Source organism: Mirounga leonina, unplaced genomic scaffold (assembly GCF_011800145.1).
Source record: "Mirounga leonina isolate KUSES-001 unplaced genomic scaffold, KU_Mleo_1.0 Mir_154, whole genome shotgun sequence".
NCBI lineage: Eukaryota > Metazoa > Chordata > Mammalia > Carnivora > Phocidae > Mirounga > Mirounga leonina.
The window spans coordinates 39,603,376-39,622,544 of record NW_023270389.1 but is presented as its reverse complement, the minus strand read 5'-3'; the positions used below and the strand labels follow the sequence as shown (position 1 = coordinate 39,622,544).

The 19,169-nt window shown below is 44.3% G+C and overlaps 1 protein-coding gene across 2 annotated transcripts in view; it reads right to left on the bottom strand.

Moving 5' to 3' along the window:
- KCNK2 (potassium two pore domain channel subfamily K member 2) overlaps nt 1-19,169 on the bottom strand; it is a 216,144-nt gene that overhangs the window by 131,855 nt on the left and 65,120 nt on the right. Inside the window, exons 1-2 of one of the 2 annotated variants that reach the window (XM_035010552.1) lie at nt 14,226-14,271; nt 10,944-11,254 (exon numbers count right to left, since the gene is read on the bottom strand). In XM_035010552.1, the coding sequence (XP_034866443.1) occupies nt 10,944-11,254; nt 14,226-14,271 (357 nt within the window). Of the gene's footprint in view, nt 1-10,943; nt 11,255-14,225; nt 14,272-19,169 lie in introns of those variants that run through there. The other variant, XM_035010551.1, reaches the window with a different exon arrangement.

Sequence of the window (19,169 nt, the reverse complement as noted above, 5' to 3'; positions counted from 1 at the left end):
AAAAATAAACCAGGCTCCCCTTTTCAAATAGTGTTTTCAATAACCTAGAAGAAGCCTCTGGAGTCCCTGGAACTCTGCCTGAGGACATTATCCAACAACGCCAACACAGAAAACACCAGACATCACCAGAGAGGTAATAGAAATAAAACAGGGGGGAAGAAAAGGAAAAAGAAAGAATTAAAACAGGAAGCTACTCTTGTGCAAAAGTATGATCCCTCCTCTTCTGGAATACTGCCCACAGCTCAAATCGACACTTACCAAAGTTTTAACTGAGCAGAAAGCAGTTCAAAAAAAGATAAGTAAAATAATCAAGGGGCCACTCTAAGTGCTAAGGAAGAGATTACAAAACAAGACTATTAAGAAAGCAGGGACCCAAGACACACATCATCGTAGATTATCAATGCCTAAGGAGCTGACTGAGAATGAATTCTACATGTGGTAGGGGATAAAAATAAGAAAGGTAAGGTGGCTATCTTTAGAAGGGAATTACGTGACTTAGTTCACAAAATTCACCAGGCAAATGGCCTAAAACTTTAAAAAGGATGTAATTTTATGAAAGGTCAAATGAAAAGAGAAACTTTATTGAGAAGCAGGCATGACACATATCAAGAGAAGGTACATGCTGAAATGTGGTCAAATGCAAACAGTCCAGAGAAGTAAGTTTATGAATATTAGATCCATGCCAGATTTTTCATAATGTCATGATGCTCAGGGTACAGTCATCCCTTCTAAAGCTGGTTTTATAAAGGGAACTCTCGTACTGTTTTCAAATGTCCCTTGGTAGCATAGTTAAGGGCAGAAATACTGAGCTAGATGAACTCCTGTTTACTGTTCTTGATCCAGCCAAGATATACAAATGTTCATAAAAATAAAGGGCAGAGAAACAGCTGAAAGAGATTTAAAAATATCATCTAATTCTCTTACTGATAAGGATATTACCTAAACTATGTGGATATTTAAACAATATCTAAAGTCAAGACTTGAAATATTCCCAAAGCATCCCCTACACAACACTAAGCAAAAAATGGAGGTGGTAAAATGACACGCATACGTGATCCCACGCATATAAAATTCTGTGTGGAAATATGTATGTCTGTATGTGTGTGTAAACACACACACACGCACACACATACATGAGAGGTCTTGGCCAACTCTAGGTAGAGGGATTTCAGATATTTGCTCTTTTCTTTGTACCTTCTTATATTACTTGGATTTTGTACAGGACACTTTTGTTACTTTGTGAACATCAGAAAGCAAGAAGGGGGTAAAAACTCTTGTAATCCTACAAGAAGAATGTTAACTTGTTGTGTCCCTGCGACTATTTCCCTTTGCTCCTCCTCCTTCCTTCTCCTCGATCCATCTCTTCCTTCCAGGTAAGAATTCTCCAGCTTGAAATCGCCTTCCCTGATTTACATCACCTGTTCATGCCTCGGCATGACTAGCGCCCCGCCATACGAGTTTAAGCATAATATTTTAGTTGCTCATTTGGGGCCTCCTTATTGGGCTCTAGTTTTCCACGACTATATACTTTGCACTCACAACTACAGACCTGCTGGGTCTTCCACTGCTGACCTTTGCTAGTAGGAGCCCAGAGCAAGAAGATGCACCAGCAACTCAAAATGCAGAGAGTGCATCCTAGGCGCAAGGGCTGGAAATCTGATTTGCTTGGTAGGAATACGAGAGGAGCCCAGGTTGAGAAAACACAACAAAATAATGTAGTTTCTAGAGAAGTCTTTCGGTACAGGGGAAACAAGCTCTAGAGTCACCTGAACAGCAGCTCTGCTATCTTAATGCTTGCTGTGCAACTTGGAACATCTCAAGCTAAAAAGGCTAAGAGGGATTTGGGTTAAACATTCTGTCCCTCAGTTTATTTACCTGCAAAAGGGAGAGGATGAAGCCTAACCTGCTTCCTGACCAAACGAGAGAGAATGTATATGGCAGTACTTCTAGAAAGATGCAGACTTGGACTAAAAATTTATTGGCTAGGGGTGCCTGGGTGGCTCAGTCGGTTAAGAGACTGCCTTCGGCTCAGGTCATGGTCCCAGGGTCCTGGGATCGAGTCCCGCATCGGGCTCCCTGCTCTGCGGGGAGCCTGCTTCTCCCTCTGCCTCTGCCTGCCACTCACCCTGCTTGTGCTCTCTGTCAAACAAATAAATAAAATCTTTAAAAAAAAATTTTAAAAAATTTATTGGCTAGCTATTACCATTAGACATTGTGTTGCACATATTCCTGTCTACGAGGAAGGCACTGGAGATGGAGTCAAAAGAAAGAATCTGACCAAGGTGCCATTTTGTCTCTTGCTGAACATTTTACAAGTGTGAACTAAAAAATATATATATCTAAGAGATGTGGGAATTAAATAATATATCTTGAAGTGTAAGAGCACAAATCTATGATTAAATACAAACATGTTCTAAGAATTTTAAAGCCATCATCCTAATAGCTATTAACAGATCTACACTGGTCAAATTTCTAATAGTATTTGAGCTTTACATTTGTGTCCTGTTTTTAGCTTAGACTAAATAAATCCTCAGTCAAAAAATACTCTTCACTGTCTTCCAATGCATATGGATAGTACTTTCTCTCATTCTCAAATAACCATTCCAGCCATCAAATAATGTTCTAGCCATTGTTTTCTTTAATTAATTTTTTGATGTAGTGTTCCATGATTCATTGTGTCTAACACCCAGTGCTCCATTCAATAAGTGCCCTCTTTAACACCCATCACCAGGCTAACCCATCTCCCCAGCTAGAACCCTCAGTTTGTTTCTCAGAGTCCACAGTCTTTCATGGTTCGTCTCCCCCTCCGATGTTTTTAAGTAATATTGCTTTTTAATCACATCAGTTTGAGGAGTATTTTATTAATATACAATACTCACATAGCACTTTTCTTTTTCTTTCTCCCTCTCCTTCTCCTTCTCTCTCTCTCTCTTTCTTTCTTACTTTCACCAATATTAACTAGTTAATCTTCATATAGACTTTGGAGATAAAATCATCTCCTGACAAACTACTTAAATGCTTTATTATAAAAACCTAAGCATAGTTAGGAAACAGTGTATGAAAATATTTCAATTGTTATTTGATGTACTTATATACGACACTCTGCAAGTCAAGACAGCATGAACATATGGACAGGAAAGGGAGGCAAACATGTTTGTTCACTAGGACAGTAGTATGTGGGAGAGGCCTGGGGAAACTAGAAATGGACAAAGCTTTCTTAAGACTTCTGTAGCTCCCTTGATACATAAGTCCCTCTTGACTTGAATTCTCAAGACAGCATTCCTGAATAATCATCATTTTGAAAGAGATTTAAAATAAAATAAAAGAGCTGGTCTTTTAAATGGCTCCTAATTAATCTGCTAAAATAATCCAACCTACTATGTTGTCACACATCCAAGAAGTTTACACATTCTATTATCTGCAGTGCTTTTTCCAGAGATTAATCCAGAGGATAAGAAGAGTAAAGGCACTGATAAGAAAAGAAAGCCCTTTTAGAAGTTCTCTGGACTAGTTATTGGCATCTCAAATTTAACATGGCTGTGCTGGCTGGAATTTGCCAAGGCTGTTTTGCTGAAGTCCCTGCACGGAACTGTCCCCTGGTAAAATCGTGAGACATGTTGACCCAGAGTGTTGTTTTATAACTATGGCCGGTTGAGTGTCTGCGAGGTTAGGACCAGCTTGTCACACTGTTTATCGATAACAGCATGATGGATGATTTGCACCTGGTCTTGGTGAGACTCTCAGAAAGCTCTGCCACTGAGGCTGGCTACTTGGCAGGAACATGCCTTTGTGACCAGCAGGGTAGCAGAAATCCCAGCCAAGAGGTCATCTCGGGCTCCCTGGTTCTGAGGTATCCCATGCACATGTGGGTGGCTCTGATCAAAGAGAGAAGTATGTCCTGGCATGGCCTGGCAGAGGGAGGCCTTGGCTCTGATGCAAACTTTGCCCTGGGTGCACATCTTTATTGGGTGCTATTGGTATGTTCTATCATTTTCCTGCAATGGAGATCTGAAGTTCTTCTTACTTTTGGATCCTGTGAATCTCGCTCAATAATTGAACCCTGTCTAACTGCCACTCTTAATGCAATGCCCAACACTAAGAGCCTGACATCCTCCCCTCACGAGTGCCTCCTCTGCTCTTCCTCATGTCAGGAAAGTGGGAACTGTACTCTTCTAGTTGCCCAGGACAAAACTTTTTGGTGTTTTTCTTTGACTCCTCACCGTTGCCCTGCAATCTTGTCCACTGGTAAATCCCATTGGCTCTCCTTCTAAAATATACCCAGAATCTGACCATGTTTCAAAGCTCCCACTGCCACCACCTTGGTTCAAGCCCCCCTCATCTATCACCAGGATTATCACAACAGCCAAATAACAGTTCCCCCTGTTTCTGTCCGCGGCCAGCTGCAGTCCCTCCTCAACTCAGCAGCCAGAGTGATCCTGGGGAAACAAGCCAGCGCAGGACACTCATCTGCACCAGAAAGCCGACTCTATATTATAACTTACAAGGCCCTACAGGACTTGGCCCTCGTTACCTGCCTGATGTCATCTTGTACCACTCCCTCCTAGCATCCTTGCTGTTCCCGTCCCTGCCAGGGGCACTCTCTCTTCAGGGAGGGCCTCTCTACTGTGGATCTCTCTCTGTCTGAGTGTTGTTCCCTAGACAGCCACCCGGCTACTTTCCTTACTCCCTTTATACTCAAAAGTCGCTTATCATGTGTCTGTTAGCCATTTGTATGTCATCTTCAGAGAAGTGTCTGTTCATGTCTTCTACACATTTTTTGACTTATTTGTTTTTTGTTCATCATCATTAGCCATCAGGGAAATTCAAATCAAAACCACATTGAAATACCTTATACCAGTTAGAATGGCAAAAATGGACAGGGAAAGAAACAACAAATGTTGGAGAGGTTGTGGAGAAAGGGGAACCCTCTTATACTGTTGGTGGGAATGCAAGTTGGTACAGCCACTTTGGAAAACAGTGTGGAGGTGCCTCAAAAAGTTAAATATAGAGCTACCCTATGACCCAGCAATTGCACTCCTGGGTATTTACCCCAAAGACACAGATGTAGTGAAAAGAAGGGCCATATGCACCCCAATGTTCATAGCAGCAATGTCTGCAATAGCCAAACTGTGGAAAGAGCCGAGATGCCCTTCAACAGATGAATGGATAAAGAAGATGTGGTCCATATATACAATGGAATAGTACTCAGCCATCAGAAAGGATGAATACCCAACTTTTATATCAACATGGATGGGACTGGAGGAGACTATGTTAAGTGAAATAAGTCAAGCAGAGGAAGTCAATTATCATATGGTTTCACTTATTTGTGGAACATAAGGAATAGCATGGAGGACATTAGGAGATGGAAGGGAAAAATGAAAGGGGGGAAATCGGAGGGAGAGATAAATCATGAGAGACTATGGACTCTGAGAAACAAACTGCGGGTTTTAGAGGAGAGGGGCATGGGGGGATGGGTTAGCCCAGTGATGGGTATTAAGGAGGGTATGTACTGCATGGAGCACTGGGTTTTATATGAAAACAATGAATCATGGAACACTACATCAAAAACCAATGATGTATTTATGGTGACTAACATAACACAATAAAATAAAATTTAGAAAAAAAAAGGTCACCTTATCAGTGATGCTTCCCCAGTGACCTTATGTAAAATTAATCACCAATACACCCAACATTTCCTATCCTTTTTTACTGCTTTATTTTTTCTCCTGAGACTTATCACTATCTAACATACTGTCTTCCCTCAGCAGGATGGAAGGAACCTCCCCAAGGGCAAGAACTTTCATCTGTTTTATTCTCCACCATATTTCTGTGCCTGGGACAATGCACATAGCAGGAATTCAATACATATTTTTGGATGAATGAATGATTATATAATTAATACAAAACAATGTTTTTGGTTTTGTTCTGAAATTTCACTGGCATTCTAGGAAGGCCAGGTATCCCCTGGAAAACAACCAAATGCCCCAATGGTATATCTACCCCAAGTGGAGAACAGGCTCAGGAGAAAGCCCACATCCCTGGTATGGTACAGGAGACCCTGTTCTCCTTTGTTAAACTTGCTGATGCCCCTGCTCCTCAATCTAGATAATTCAGTTACTGGAGCACATCATGCTCCTTCTGCCTAGCAAATCTGCTGATCCCCTTGCCTCCCTCTACCAAATACTCTGATTCCACACTTAACATCCAGTTTCTCTTTTACCTCTTCTCTGTGTCTTCCTATCTCTCATTAAGTGGTTCATTTCCTCCTCAGTAGTCTAGCTCTAATCTCTAAGAACTTCAAGTAGCTGTGATTTTTTTTTTTTTAAGATTTTATTTATTTGAGAAAGAGAGAGAGAAAGCATGAACGGGGGGAGGGGCGCAGGGAGCCCGATGCAGGGCTCGATCCCAGGACCCTGAGATCATGACCTGACCTGAAGGCAGAAGCTTAACCGACTGAGCCACCCAGGTGCCTCTGTGGCTATGTTTACGGTGGTCTCCTCCACCTGACTTTGAAGGAGGGAGTGCCTGAAGATGTTTTTTCTGATCGTTTTACTTGCCCCAATACCCAGTACGAAGGTCAACACATTGAACGTGCTCAACAAACGCCACTGAACGAAGGAGTAAAAACCAAACTGAGAAGAAGGAACAGCACAGAGAGAATATAATCTCCTCAGGAGGAGGACTCCAAAAATCCAGGCCCGAGACCACATGACCTCATGCAAATGTGTCCATTTTTTCACCCAAAAACAGACAGAATACCTTCCCTACCTACCTCAGGGGTTGTGGGGCTCAAGTGAGAAAATAATTATCAATGTACAGATCATAGATTTTGCTCTAGCTTTTTAATCGCAGAACTGCTTCAGCAAATACGAAAGTGACTAGATTGACAATCAGCCATATCCAACGTAACCATGACTCTCTACTGGTTTGCCACATTCAAATAGGAGAAAACCAGGAAGTGTTCTCCAGAAAGAATATTAAAACCAAGGTTATAGGGGCACCTGGGTGGCTCCGTCGGTTAAGCATCAGACTCGAGTTCAGCTCCGGTCATAACCTTGGGGTTATGAGATTGAGCCCAGCATTGGTCTCTGTGCTGAGTGTGGAGTCTCCCTGGGATTCTCTCTCACTCTCCCACTCCCATCCCTCTCCCCAACCCTTGCCTATGCACACATACTCTCTCTCAAAAAAAAAAAAAAAAAAAAAAAAAAAAAACCACCTCGGGCGCCTGGGTGGCTCAGTCGGTTGAGCGACTGCCTTCGGCTCAGGTCATGATCCTGGAGTCCCAGGATCGAGTCCCGCATCGGGCTCCCTGCTTGGCAGGGAGTCTGCTTCTCCCTCTGGCCCTCCCCCCTCTCATGTGCTCGCTCTCTCTCATTCTCTCTCTCAAATAAATAAATAAAATCTTAAAAAAAAAAAACCCCACCTCAGGTTATATATTCCCCATTCTTATATGGAGGAAGAGATAGGTCATATAATATACATCACTATGTACAGAGGACTGTAATTTGATATTTATTCCACTCTAATACATGGAATAACAGGAAGCTTTACAGCAAACTTCATGTTTATTAATGTTTTTAGAGGCAGTAACACAGGAGCTAAGAGCCTAAGCTTTGGAGTCTGTCCACTTAGGTTTAAATAACAGTGCACTCTAGCACTTTGTTCTCTTGGAAAATTAAGCTCCTTCTGCCTCAGTCTGCACCTAACTTAAATGCAGTTAATAAGGCACTTACCTCCTATGGTTACTTGAGAATTAAATGAGACAATACACGTAAAAGCTTAGAACAGTGCCTTGTACATAGTCACTGCTCATTAAATGTTGACTATGGTTAATGGTATTCACGACTTTTGAAACTTCAGTGTTACCATGTTTTTCTGTATTGACATCACACTACCTTAAATATAATGGATGTTGAAAATCAAAGTGTTCAAAATACTTTAGCCATTTAGGTTCCTTTGTCTTGATAGCTCTGCCCCCTCCTCAATCCTCTATCTTGCCTTGGACGGCCGATGTCAAGACAGCACTCAGAGGGAAAGAACAGCTGGGACCATGTAGTACAAGAAGCAACTGCTCCCAGGAGCCTCAAAGCTCTGTTCTCTTCTCTCCCCTCCCTCGCTTACCCCACCCTGTGATGCAAGCACAGCTTGTTATGAGGTTACCATAACCCATCCAGAGGTGTAATTAATAACCTGGGGCCTGAGGCCAAATTAGATTAACTGTACCCGACCTTACAGTCTGACTACACATTTCTTCCTCCTTCCCTGCTCTTCATAAAAGGAATCCAGAAGTCCTTCTCCACCAACACTAGGACTGAACTTCTAACTCCCCTCTTAGCACTGAAAAATGCTAAACCCAGCCAAGACTCCTGGGAATAATAGCAGATCAAGGTTCTGAACACCTGAACTCTCATCCTCATAATGCTGTCTGGCGTAAGTCACTGGGACTGCTGGGTGTCAGCTCCCTAATCCTTAATGCTGTGATATTACTGCCTAATATACCTACTCATGAAGTTTTAAGGGATCATTAAATGGGCAAATAAATGTGGGAAGAACACGTGGAAATTTACAAGAATCACATGAATGAAATGTAATTCTAATATAAGATTACTGGCTCATTTGCCTTCCTCCCTATTTAAATACTGATCTTGATCCTTGAAACCATGCCATTATAAACTTTTATCAGAAGAAACATTATTCAAAGAGAATAAAATAATTTATTAAAGCCATGGGGTTCTAAAGATGAGTGATATGAAAATAACAGACTTCTGAATAAGCACAAAAATACTTGAGATTTTTAAAAAGCAAAGATTCTCATCAGCGGTGAATATTAATAAAGCTAAAAGAGATTCCTCTGTGGGGTGGAAAGAAAAAGATTAGGTCATTGCTGAGCTCTGTCTGTATCCATTCCAAAAACAACAGAGCAAAAATGATCAGTCTCCACCTCCAGATTGTCTCTACCTGCCATGACCTTCAAGTTATTTTCACAGTTATGAATAAATCAAGGTAGTACAGAACAGTGAGACCATTTTCAAATTCACACCGGGTTTCCTCCAGCATTGTCCTGAAATTCCAGGCATTTTCCCCCCTGCCCCAAACCCACCACACGGCTTCAGATGCAAAGAATGGAACTGCCTGAATCAGATACTTCAGCCCAATAAAGGGATGGGGTGGGGGTGGGGGGGAAGGGCGCGAATACGAACAACAGCAAACAAACTCTGTGACATCCTAACTGCTTTATAGGGATTATCTCTTTACTCTTCACAGCAACCCTGTTTGGTAGATATTCTTTCTGCATTCCAGAGATATCACTGAAGGCTTAGAGAGCCAAGATACTTGTTCAGGATGACACCTCTAGAAAAGTGCTCAACGGGAGTTTAAAACACATCCTATCTGATGCTACCTCCTAGACAACCTAGAGCTCTTCTTTTAAAACCCTAGGGAAATGGGAATTGCTTAAGATTTTTTAGTACCTCTTAGAACTCTGTGGCACAAAGACAAGAGTGAAGTGAAAGTGATCTTGTGTAGGAACAGGCAATGCGGTAGCTGGGACAACGACATCTGCTGGCATGTTCACTGTCAATACTGAAAATATTGCCATCATCTAAAAATAATAGAGAATTCAGGATATACGTATCTGAGGAGTATTTTCAAAATGTAAGTCAAATAGTTGAGACGCAGAAGTGTCTGAATATAGTAGGAGCTAAATGAGGGTGAGCGATTACTATGTTTGACAGCTTTCAGTAAAACTTGAATGAGAACTTGTATGTGTAGTCTACAAATAGAGAGAGGCATGAAGGGCAGAGGCTACGTAGCCTGTGGGGTATCCATGGCAAAAGGGAAATGAGAGAGAAAAGGTCTTTGAATAGGAGACTGGATTAAAACCGGTAAGAATTGCCTCCCTCAGTCTACTACTCCAACTCATTCAAATGATGTCAAACCAAATATAAGATGAGGAAGAACATGTTCAGATGACTCAGATCATTTTCAGTCCAATCCAACTTAACACCAGTTAAGAAAAGTAGGTTCTACAGGAAAAGGAGGATCTATACAATTAAAACATTTCCCACAACCAGTCAGATAGATCTCTCCTGGAAAGACTATTCTAGGGCTTCCTTCTGACCAGACTCTTGGTTTGACCACTGAATTGTTTTATGTAAAAGAAATCTACAATAAAAATACAGCCATCTCCAAGGAGCCTAACTGAAACGTTTAAATCATTTTGTGATTAACTTTTATAACAAAGTACTTTCCTTAAGAACACCATTCCACCATGATAGAGTACAAGAAAAGGAAATTATTTTTTAAAATTCAAAAACTGCATTTTTCTGTGTAATAGTAAATTGCTTTTAGTTAGTGTTTAGAGAAGCAAGGATGCATCATTTCTCTAGGAGCCTAAAAGGCAGTTAACAGAGTTATACTCTGACTAGGTTAAAGAGGTAAGCTACAACTTGTTAACCAGCAGGGGCACCCATCTCAAGAGGGTCACACCACAAACTCATCTCTTCTATCTTACGATGGCCCCTGGCATGATTAAAGCACTTTTCTGCCTTAGATCTTCCTCTCACTTGCCACAGCAATGTTTCTCAGTCGGCAATGGTAATCTGACCACAAAAGCCTCCGGCAAGGCAACCCCATGTCCATGGGTGTCCACTGGCAGTTCTAAGAGAGGGCAAAGAACGACAAATCAGGGAGACAATGGGACAGAAGGAGCAGAAGAGGGTAAGAAGGAACAGAAGGAGGGAGAAACGAAGGAGAAGGAGAAGAAAAGAGAGACAAAGTAAGAAAAGAGGGAAGAAGTACAGAAAGGAGACGAGTCGATGCTAAAGAGAAAGTGGAATTGGGCCCCCATAGGCAGGCCACTGTGCTACAGGTAGCCTCTTCCTGCCATTACTTTCTTTCCCCAGAGAGGAAGCAGGGTAACAACTCCTCCGTGCCATTATTACCTGGATGAGTTCGTCCAGCTCAGTCGAATTGACACAGGAGTGTTGGGAAATGAATGTTTGCTTCTGGATCACAATGGTGGTCCTCTGGGCAATCTCATGAGGCTGTTCCAAGGCTTTGAACACGGTGGCTCCGATGATCAGATAGAGAACCACCACCAGGAAAATCGTGGAGACCGTCTTCCATTTCATAACATTAATGGTCGTGTCACTCTCCACCCGGGAAGCGAGCACTGTGGGCTTCGTGGAAAACGAGAGCCTCGGTTTGGAGTTCTGAGCGGCAGATTTAGGATCCAGCAAGTCAGGTGCCGCCACTGACAACAACAGAGAATGAATGTTAGGTTGGAGAAGAGTAGAGGAACGGCTGGCTTTCTTTGGGGGCTGAGCAAAGGCGGACTGAACTCCACTGCTCTCCTGGTGGACGGTCTGGAACCAACCAGAGTGCTCCCACTAGATCGCTTCCAGGACCGCATACATAGGTTCAGGGAAAAGGGGCTGGGTCTCAGCTCTCTGCTGCTATTGGGGTTCCAGATGGGAGGAAGAGAACAGGAGGTGGACCAAGAAACTTAAAAAATAATAATAATAAAAGAATGCCTGAGGTCTTCCTAATTAATTTGTAATTTTACATCTATTCGCCGTGCTACTCAACAAAGACTGAACTCCTAAGAGTTGATAGTACTAACTCAGGAATACTCATGAAGAAGGTTCATGGATGATTCCTGTTCTCAAGAACTTAACCCTCTATACCACAAGCAACCAACATAAGGAATATTCTTTATTTCTATGGAAAATTTCATTGTAATAAAGGGATTGCATTATAAGCGAATTTGGGATCCAAACATTGCTGCTCAAAGTAAAACATTAGTCATTTTCTGGTAAAACATTATGGTAAGTAAACCACTCAATTGCCCAATCATTTCTCTTTGCCTACCCTCTAAAGCGGTTCATGATTAAACATTCTATCTTGTTATACAATCTCTGGCATCTTGAGAAAACAAAAGTATTGCTACCTTTTCTGGCACCACCCTAGGTGCAGCCAAGACATGACAAGTTCCTTCCATTTCAACAGTGAACATTATCAAGAAAAAAAAGTAAAACCTTCTCTTACACCTCAGACCCTCCACGCTCTGTACAAAACTAATTGCTCCATTAGAGTGGATTTATGTGTTCTCTTACAAATTCCCATATACTCTGAGGTGACTGTAAATCCATTTATTATTTATCTCAACTGTTCAAAAATATCATTAATGGATTTCTTTTTAGAAAACACAAAGATACTAGACTTCAACTTGCTAAGGGGAAAATAAGCCATCTACTACAGAATGATTGGAAAGGCAACACCGAAACAAAAAGGTTAACAGAATAGCCCGAAAAAAAAAAAAAACAACCCCAAACCAGGGGGACTTTAAAAAAAACCACCAACTCAACCAGAAAAATGAATTTAGAGTCCACAATTGTTATAGATATAAGTAAAATTACTCTGGTATATATAATAGAGGTTTGATATAGTAATAACCTAACCTAAAAGACACTTTTAGGTAAATATCTGAGAAATTCCTATGGAATTGCACCCAAATACCCTACAGGAACCTGAAATTACTCGAGGATAAAAAGAGAACGGAAAGTGTCAGTTTTCACAGGGTTAGAAACCCTGCCCTCCTGACCACCACTGTGAGTTCAATGTAGGACTACCGCAGCTTGAGTTCAGAAAACAAATCATCAGTTGCCCATCACAAAGAAGCTTTGCAAACAAAGCTATTTGAAGCCCTAGGCCTAAGTAGTGTTGTACAATGGTAGCCGATAACAGAGGGCTCCTCAAACCAGCAAAAACCCTGAATGGCTCTGACTTTGAAGAGATGAAGTCAGAGCACCAAGGAAGTATTGTACCCAAGGCTCCAAGTGGAGATTCCACATACAGACTGAATTGCTCCTTTCAGCAATTTCCAGTGGTTGAACCTGCTGGGTACAGGTATGTACCCGTTGCCCTCCTGATACAGTCACCTGCTCAGAATAAAGCCACAAACCAGTAGACACCTTTGTCATGTCATAGTTATAACAGCAACTTTGCTCAGAATTAGCACTGGGTATGTGTTTCACTGTTTTAATTAGAAAAACTTTTTTTAATAGACATGCTGATAACAGCTGATATCACTGTCATCTGCTGGTTAGCTACGCCACCCCACCGCCACGCTTCTTAGTGTGTCTTGGGTGAAAAATAAAGGTCATAATCTAAAATTAATCCATCTTCGGAATAAAAAGAACAGGAAATCCACATTCTCTCTCTGAAGGAAGCTTTCCAAGCCTTTCCCTTCCAATTCTCTGTGCTCTCATATTTCTGGTTTTTCACAAATGGTTTCTAGTCTGTAGAAGTGGAAAACACCAAGACTGTTCACCTTGATGCATCCAAATCCCAATCCTAAATCCCAATGCCACACTAACACATTATAATTATAGGCTTTGGGGGAAAAGGGACAGATATGTTTTTAAAAGACTGTGTGTATTTGTGTGTATTAAGCTAATACATTTCCTGATGAAGTTTAATTCTTTTAAGCTATTCCCTTATTTTTTTAATTAGAAGAAATGTATATGTGTGTGTGTGTGTGTGTGTATGCACATTTGGCAGACAGAATGGACAGCAACTGGTAAAATATCAAAATAAAAAACAGCCTTTTCTCTGTTTCCATCTCCACGTCGTTTGATGTATGATCAGGCAGAGATGCTCCTCAGAACAAGGAATCAAAGAGTCGTCCCTTGCACACACTGTCCTCACCATCACTACCTCCCTCCTCTACCTCCAGCACATCACAGTCTCCTCTTAATCCCAGTCTCCCAGCCTCCCGCAGGTATGCCTTCCACGCTCCGGGCCGCAGCTGACTCCATAGCAAGAGAAACGAGCTTTTTTTCAGCACCACTGCCTGTCCCACCACGCAATGGGCAACAAGTGTGACCAGGGTCACCATGCGTCCTGCCTGTCGGCTGCTCCCAAGGGCTGACCCTCCTCCTCCTTCGGAAACTCCCCCAAGGTGTCCCAAACCCACACCCGAGGCAGATGCAAAAGCCCCAGGCACCAGCGGGAGAGGCGGGAGCAGCAACCAGCAGAGGAGCCAGGCATCGGTCTGCCTCCAAGCCCAGATTATGACCCAACACCTTGGACGGGAAACGAAGGTGGAGGACGTCCGCTTGCTGCCAGCGGGGCATTTGCAGCCGTCCCAGTCCAGGCAGGGGCGGGAAAGCGCGGGGCGGGAGGTTTGCGGCAGGGGGGGGGGTGTCACCCGGGGGTCTCACCTCCTGCTCTATAGCCGGGTCTCTCCCGCGAGGCGCTGGGAAGCATGAGGCATGCAGCATTCAAAATGTTTTTTGAAAAAGACGGACTTGAAGCTTTTACAAACACGCCATTGTACTCACTTCTTATTCAGAGTCGGGCTGCGCGCTCCGAGCTGCACGGGCAGGCATTTTCCCCGGCTTTGTTTTACAAGGTGGGGAGAGCGGGGCTGGACGCGGGAGGGGGTGGGGGAGCGTGAGAAGAAACGAAATCGCGGGAAGGAGGGGACACCGGCGGGCTGGGCAGAGGGCAGGCCGAGGCCAAGTTGGGCGCGGGCGCCGCCACCCCCGCACACGCCTGCAGCCGGGCCCGGGTCACCCGGAGAGCGCGGGCGACCCGGGTCCCGCGCCAGCCGGCAGCCGCCGCCGCCGCGCGCTCCGCCCCGGGTTCCGCGCTGGCGGGTTCCCGGCGCGGCGCGGCGCGGGGGCGGTCGCTGCAGCCCGAGCGGCCGTGCGCCCCGGCGTCTTTGTGCGCGAGCCTCGCTCTGCCCCTCTTCGCATGTCTTTGTGTGTCTCCCCCGGCAAAGCCCTCCGGCCCCGGGGGGCGGGGGGTGTGGCACGGGCTCGGCGCGCCGGGCGCCCTGCTGCCCACAGCTCGGCCGCTCTCCCTGCCAGGCTCGCTGCTCTCGTCGCTAGCCTGCTCCTTTCCCTCCTTTCGGAACTCCCTCCCCCTCGCCTCCTCCGCCCCCCCACCCTCCGTCTCCCCGCCTGGGCTCGCCTCTCCGCACCCCCTCCTAGCCCAACCCGCGCCGGCGTCGCCCCTGCCTCCTCGCCTGGGGGCACTGCCCTGGGGCTCACCTGCTGCCTCTTCTCCCTCAGCCCCTTCCACTAGCACTGCCCCCTCCCCACAAGCCCATTCTCACTATCTGGTGCACAGACAGAGCTCCAACCTATCTCCTTCCAGGGCGGGGTGCGGGACTATGCTCTGGGGCGCGGGTCCCAGGACCCCTGCACGTGGGCATCTTCCGCTCCCCTTGCCCACCCTCCACCCACCCAGGGTTGTACAGAGAACTAATCCCATTGGCGCCCTGAGACCCCCCGGAGTGGGGTCGGTAATGGGGCTGCTGGCTTCTTCCAGTCTACGCCTGGGGAAGTGTTGTCGAGTCACCAGCAACCCCCACCACATCCCACCTCCTGGGGTGCTTGACCTGGGCAACAAGCTCTGATCAACAGAAGGTTCCAAACCAGAAAGGATGGGGAACGCACCGGGAGCTAAGGTACAGAAGACATCTAGGGTTGCAGAGGGAATGGAAGAAAAATCGGAAGGCTCTCAGGGCAAGACCCCTTTGCTGGGTCAGGGGTTGCGGATGTTCTCGGCCGAGCAGCGGAGTGGGAGACCTGGGACATCAGTTCGAACCCGGCGCTCCGACACACCTCCGTGTCAAGATCCCAGCTTGGCGGATGCCAGACCCCGCCCAGACTCGTAGACTGCCGCGCGGGGGCAGCTGGACGCGTGGCTGCAGGGGTGCGGGCACCGAACCCGCAGAGGAGGGGAAGAGAGCGCGCCGAGTCCAGGCTGCAGCTGAAATAGGTTAGTCCCCTCGCCACACACGTGATGTAGCGGAACTTCAGCCCCAGTGTTAACTCTCCCTTCCTTCTCACTTTCGCTGCGGGAACACCCCGCTGACCTCCACCCTCCCATCTCCACCGCTGTGTTAGAGAGTTTATCTTCCAGAAAGGCTGCTGGGCCAACTTGAAGTATTTTGCCAGCTACAAAGAGAACTTCCTGATGAAAACTGTAGATGTGAGAAACTACTGAAAGCTATAGATCTTAAGGAGGTCAGGCAGAGCAGAAACACTCTTGATGGCAAAAAGAACGTTAAAAGCCTTTTGCAGAATTGTGGCCATCAATGCTTAAAAATGCCAAATTATTTTTTAAATTCCAAAAAAGACTCAGCACCTCTTCTATTAAAAATGTCTTCCTTATTAGGAATTCCTTCCTGCTGGAACAGAAACATGTTTTTCTCCACTTCTCTCAATATAATCGGATGTCCTTTCTGAAATGTGAATCTGATCCTCTCACTTAAAACCTTTTCAAACTCTCTAGGTGACATATAATTTGCTTCCTGATCTGGCTTCTCTTTTTCATTCCAGGCCTTTCTGGGTACATTCATCTTCCCTCACACACCTTCCCCCAGCTTTACATGTCTAAGACATTGTATTAGTAAGGTTCTCTAGAGAAACAGAACCAATAGGGCATGTATGTACGTGTGTGCAAAAGATTTATTTTAAGGAATTGGCTCATCCTGTCATGGGGGCTGGCAAGTCCATCTGAAATTCCTAGGGCAGTTCCCCGCAGGCTGGAAACTCAGGCAAGAGTTGATGCTTCTGTCTTGAATTTCTTCTTTTCTGGAAACCTCAGTTTTTGCTCATAAGGCCTTCCTGATTATATGAGGCCTACCCACATCATCAAAGGTAATCTTCCCTTCAAGTCAACTGATTATAGATTGCAACCACATGTACAAAATACCTTCACAGCAACACCTAGATAAGTGTTTAACCAAATAACTAGGTACTGTAGCCAAGCCACCTAAAACTAATCATCACAGATATTGTCCTTCAGATCTTCCAGCAATCTGGAAGTTTCTCCTGAATCCTAGCTAGTCAGGTGTCTTGCTGTTTTCCTCCCAGGCAACTCGGGCTTTTATTTTTGTACCTGTCACATTGTGTTGTGCTTCTTCTGACTACACTGTAAGCTCATGAGGGCATAAGCCATATCTCTCTGTTCACCACAGTATCCACAATTACCAGTGCCTGGTACTAAACAGGTGTTAAACATCTGAATGAAAGTGTGGATGTGGACATCATTCACCTGGCCTCTCTTCAGGTATTTGTAACTAGGGTATCCAGCGTATGTAGGACATGAGATGAACTCACTACCTTCAGAATCATTTCTACCCTATCACAGGTGCTTTGTTCGCCACATTAAGTGTCCAGAACACTTTGAGTTTCACTTGTTTAACTTCTCTCCTTCTGTTTAACAACTTGGTGATTCTTTCTTGTTCTTTCTCAGTCTTTTGCAAATTTAACCACACCTTGCCAGGCACTGGTCCTCTGTCAGACTGGCTCATGCTTACTACAGTAGGGGATTAACTCAGAGTTAATCCCTGCAGTGTTCCCCTATCCCAGACTCATGGGATGGAGGACTCACCGCCAATCCCAAATGCCGAATTGTCTTTTTCCCTCCTTTTCTCCATCAGTGTGTCTGTACTAGCTGTCTTCCATCATCCCCCTTGCGTTATTCTCTCATTAGGCACATACATATGTGGGGGAGGGGAGCACAGATTTACTTTATAGAGACGTTAAAATAAGATCAAAAGAAAACTTCCAAACTGTAACATCGGTAGGAATTGCTCCAACAAGCCAGCCTCAGCCTCACAAATAACTTGAAAGAACCAAGAAACCAGTCTCCACACTGACTTGAGCCCTGCTTTCCACTGCGGCCCCTAAAGCCCCCTCAGTTAAATACTCCTACCACTTTAAGAGCCTTCTTGTGCCAAACACATGCTTACTTGCTGTGTTTGAAGTAAGAGGGAAAAAAGGAAGTAGGCTAGTTTGTGTATCATTGAAGCTGGAGAAATAAGGGGATGGTTTATCCTGTTTAATTTTATGCCTGCATTTCTTAACACATATAAATGCTATCAAAAGTGTAATAGACTAGGTGGACTTGATTTCTTCCATGACGCAGGACTATTCAACACCCCTTAATTTTACTTCAGTGGACAGGAAGCCTTGAAATATGTAATAAAAAGATTGAGTTCCCCCAAATTTTATACTCTCTTCATTCCGGTGCTTTGAAAGTTGTTGTTTGGCTCCAACTAGAAGCGTGAAATCTACAGGACTTCACTTTTATGTTTATTTTGCTTTTTGACCTTGGCCTACTCATAGTTACAAAAAAAAAAAAATGCAACTGTCCTTCCCATAATTCCAAACACTTGTAATTTTGGAGTCCAAGTGACCTCCATGGGTGTCCTAACTCTACCATTTGTGAACCATGTGAGTTTGAGGGAGTCCCTTTATCTCTCTGACCATCAGTTTCCTCATCTACAAAATAGGGAGAATACACTGAACTTAGAAGAGATTGTCCTAAGAATTAAAGTAAGACCACATAAATGGCTTTATCATTGTTAAGTCTTCAAGAGAATTTTATTCTCTCCTGTGACTGACTTAACCCCATGAACCAGGCCAAGCCAGACCACCAACACATTTCAACTCTATGGTAACTCCTGCCATTTATTTAATCTTCTGGATAACATCATTGCACAGATCTGAGAAAAGGAAGAATGAATCAAATCCATCAAATATTTATTGAATGCCTACTAGCTGCCAAACAGGAGCCCTGTGGATACAGCAAGGTTGCTGCCGTCATTAAGCTTCTGCTCTAGAGAGGGAAGATGCTAAACAAGCATAAAATTAAAATTCTGGTAAATGCAATAAAGAGAAGGTACGGGGTACTATGAGAGTATCTAATTTTGGAGGGTCAGGGAAGGCCTGTCTAAAAAAGTGACATTATAGTTGGTCCCTGAAGATGGGGAGGGTGGAGAGCAGGGGTGGAGAGGGAGAGCCACAGTGTAAAGGAAGAGCTTCCTCAGGAGAAGGAGGAGCATGTAGAGAGACTGGGGTGGGCAGAAGCATGGCAATTAGAATTTGGAGAGCTCAGAGAGAGAGGACTGGTGGTAGACAGCGATCAAGCTACAGAGGCAGGCAGAGTCCAGGTCAAATGGCACTTGGATTTTCATTAATGGGACTTTGACAAATTTTCGCCAGAGCACTAACCTCATCAGGTGGCATTAAAAATAAAAAGAAGAAGAAGAAAGAAAAACCACTCTGGTGACTACATGGAGAACAGACAGAAGGCGAATAAAAATGTAAGCATGTGGGCAGCAAATTCAGATGTTATTGCTTTAG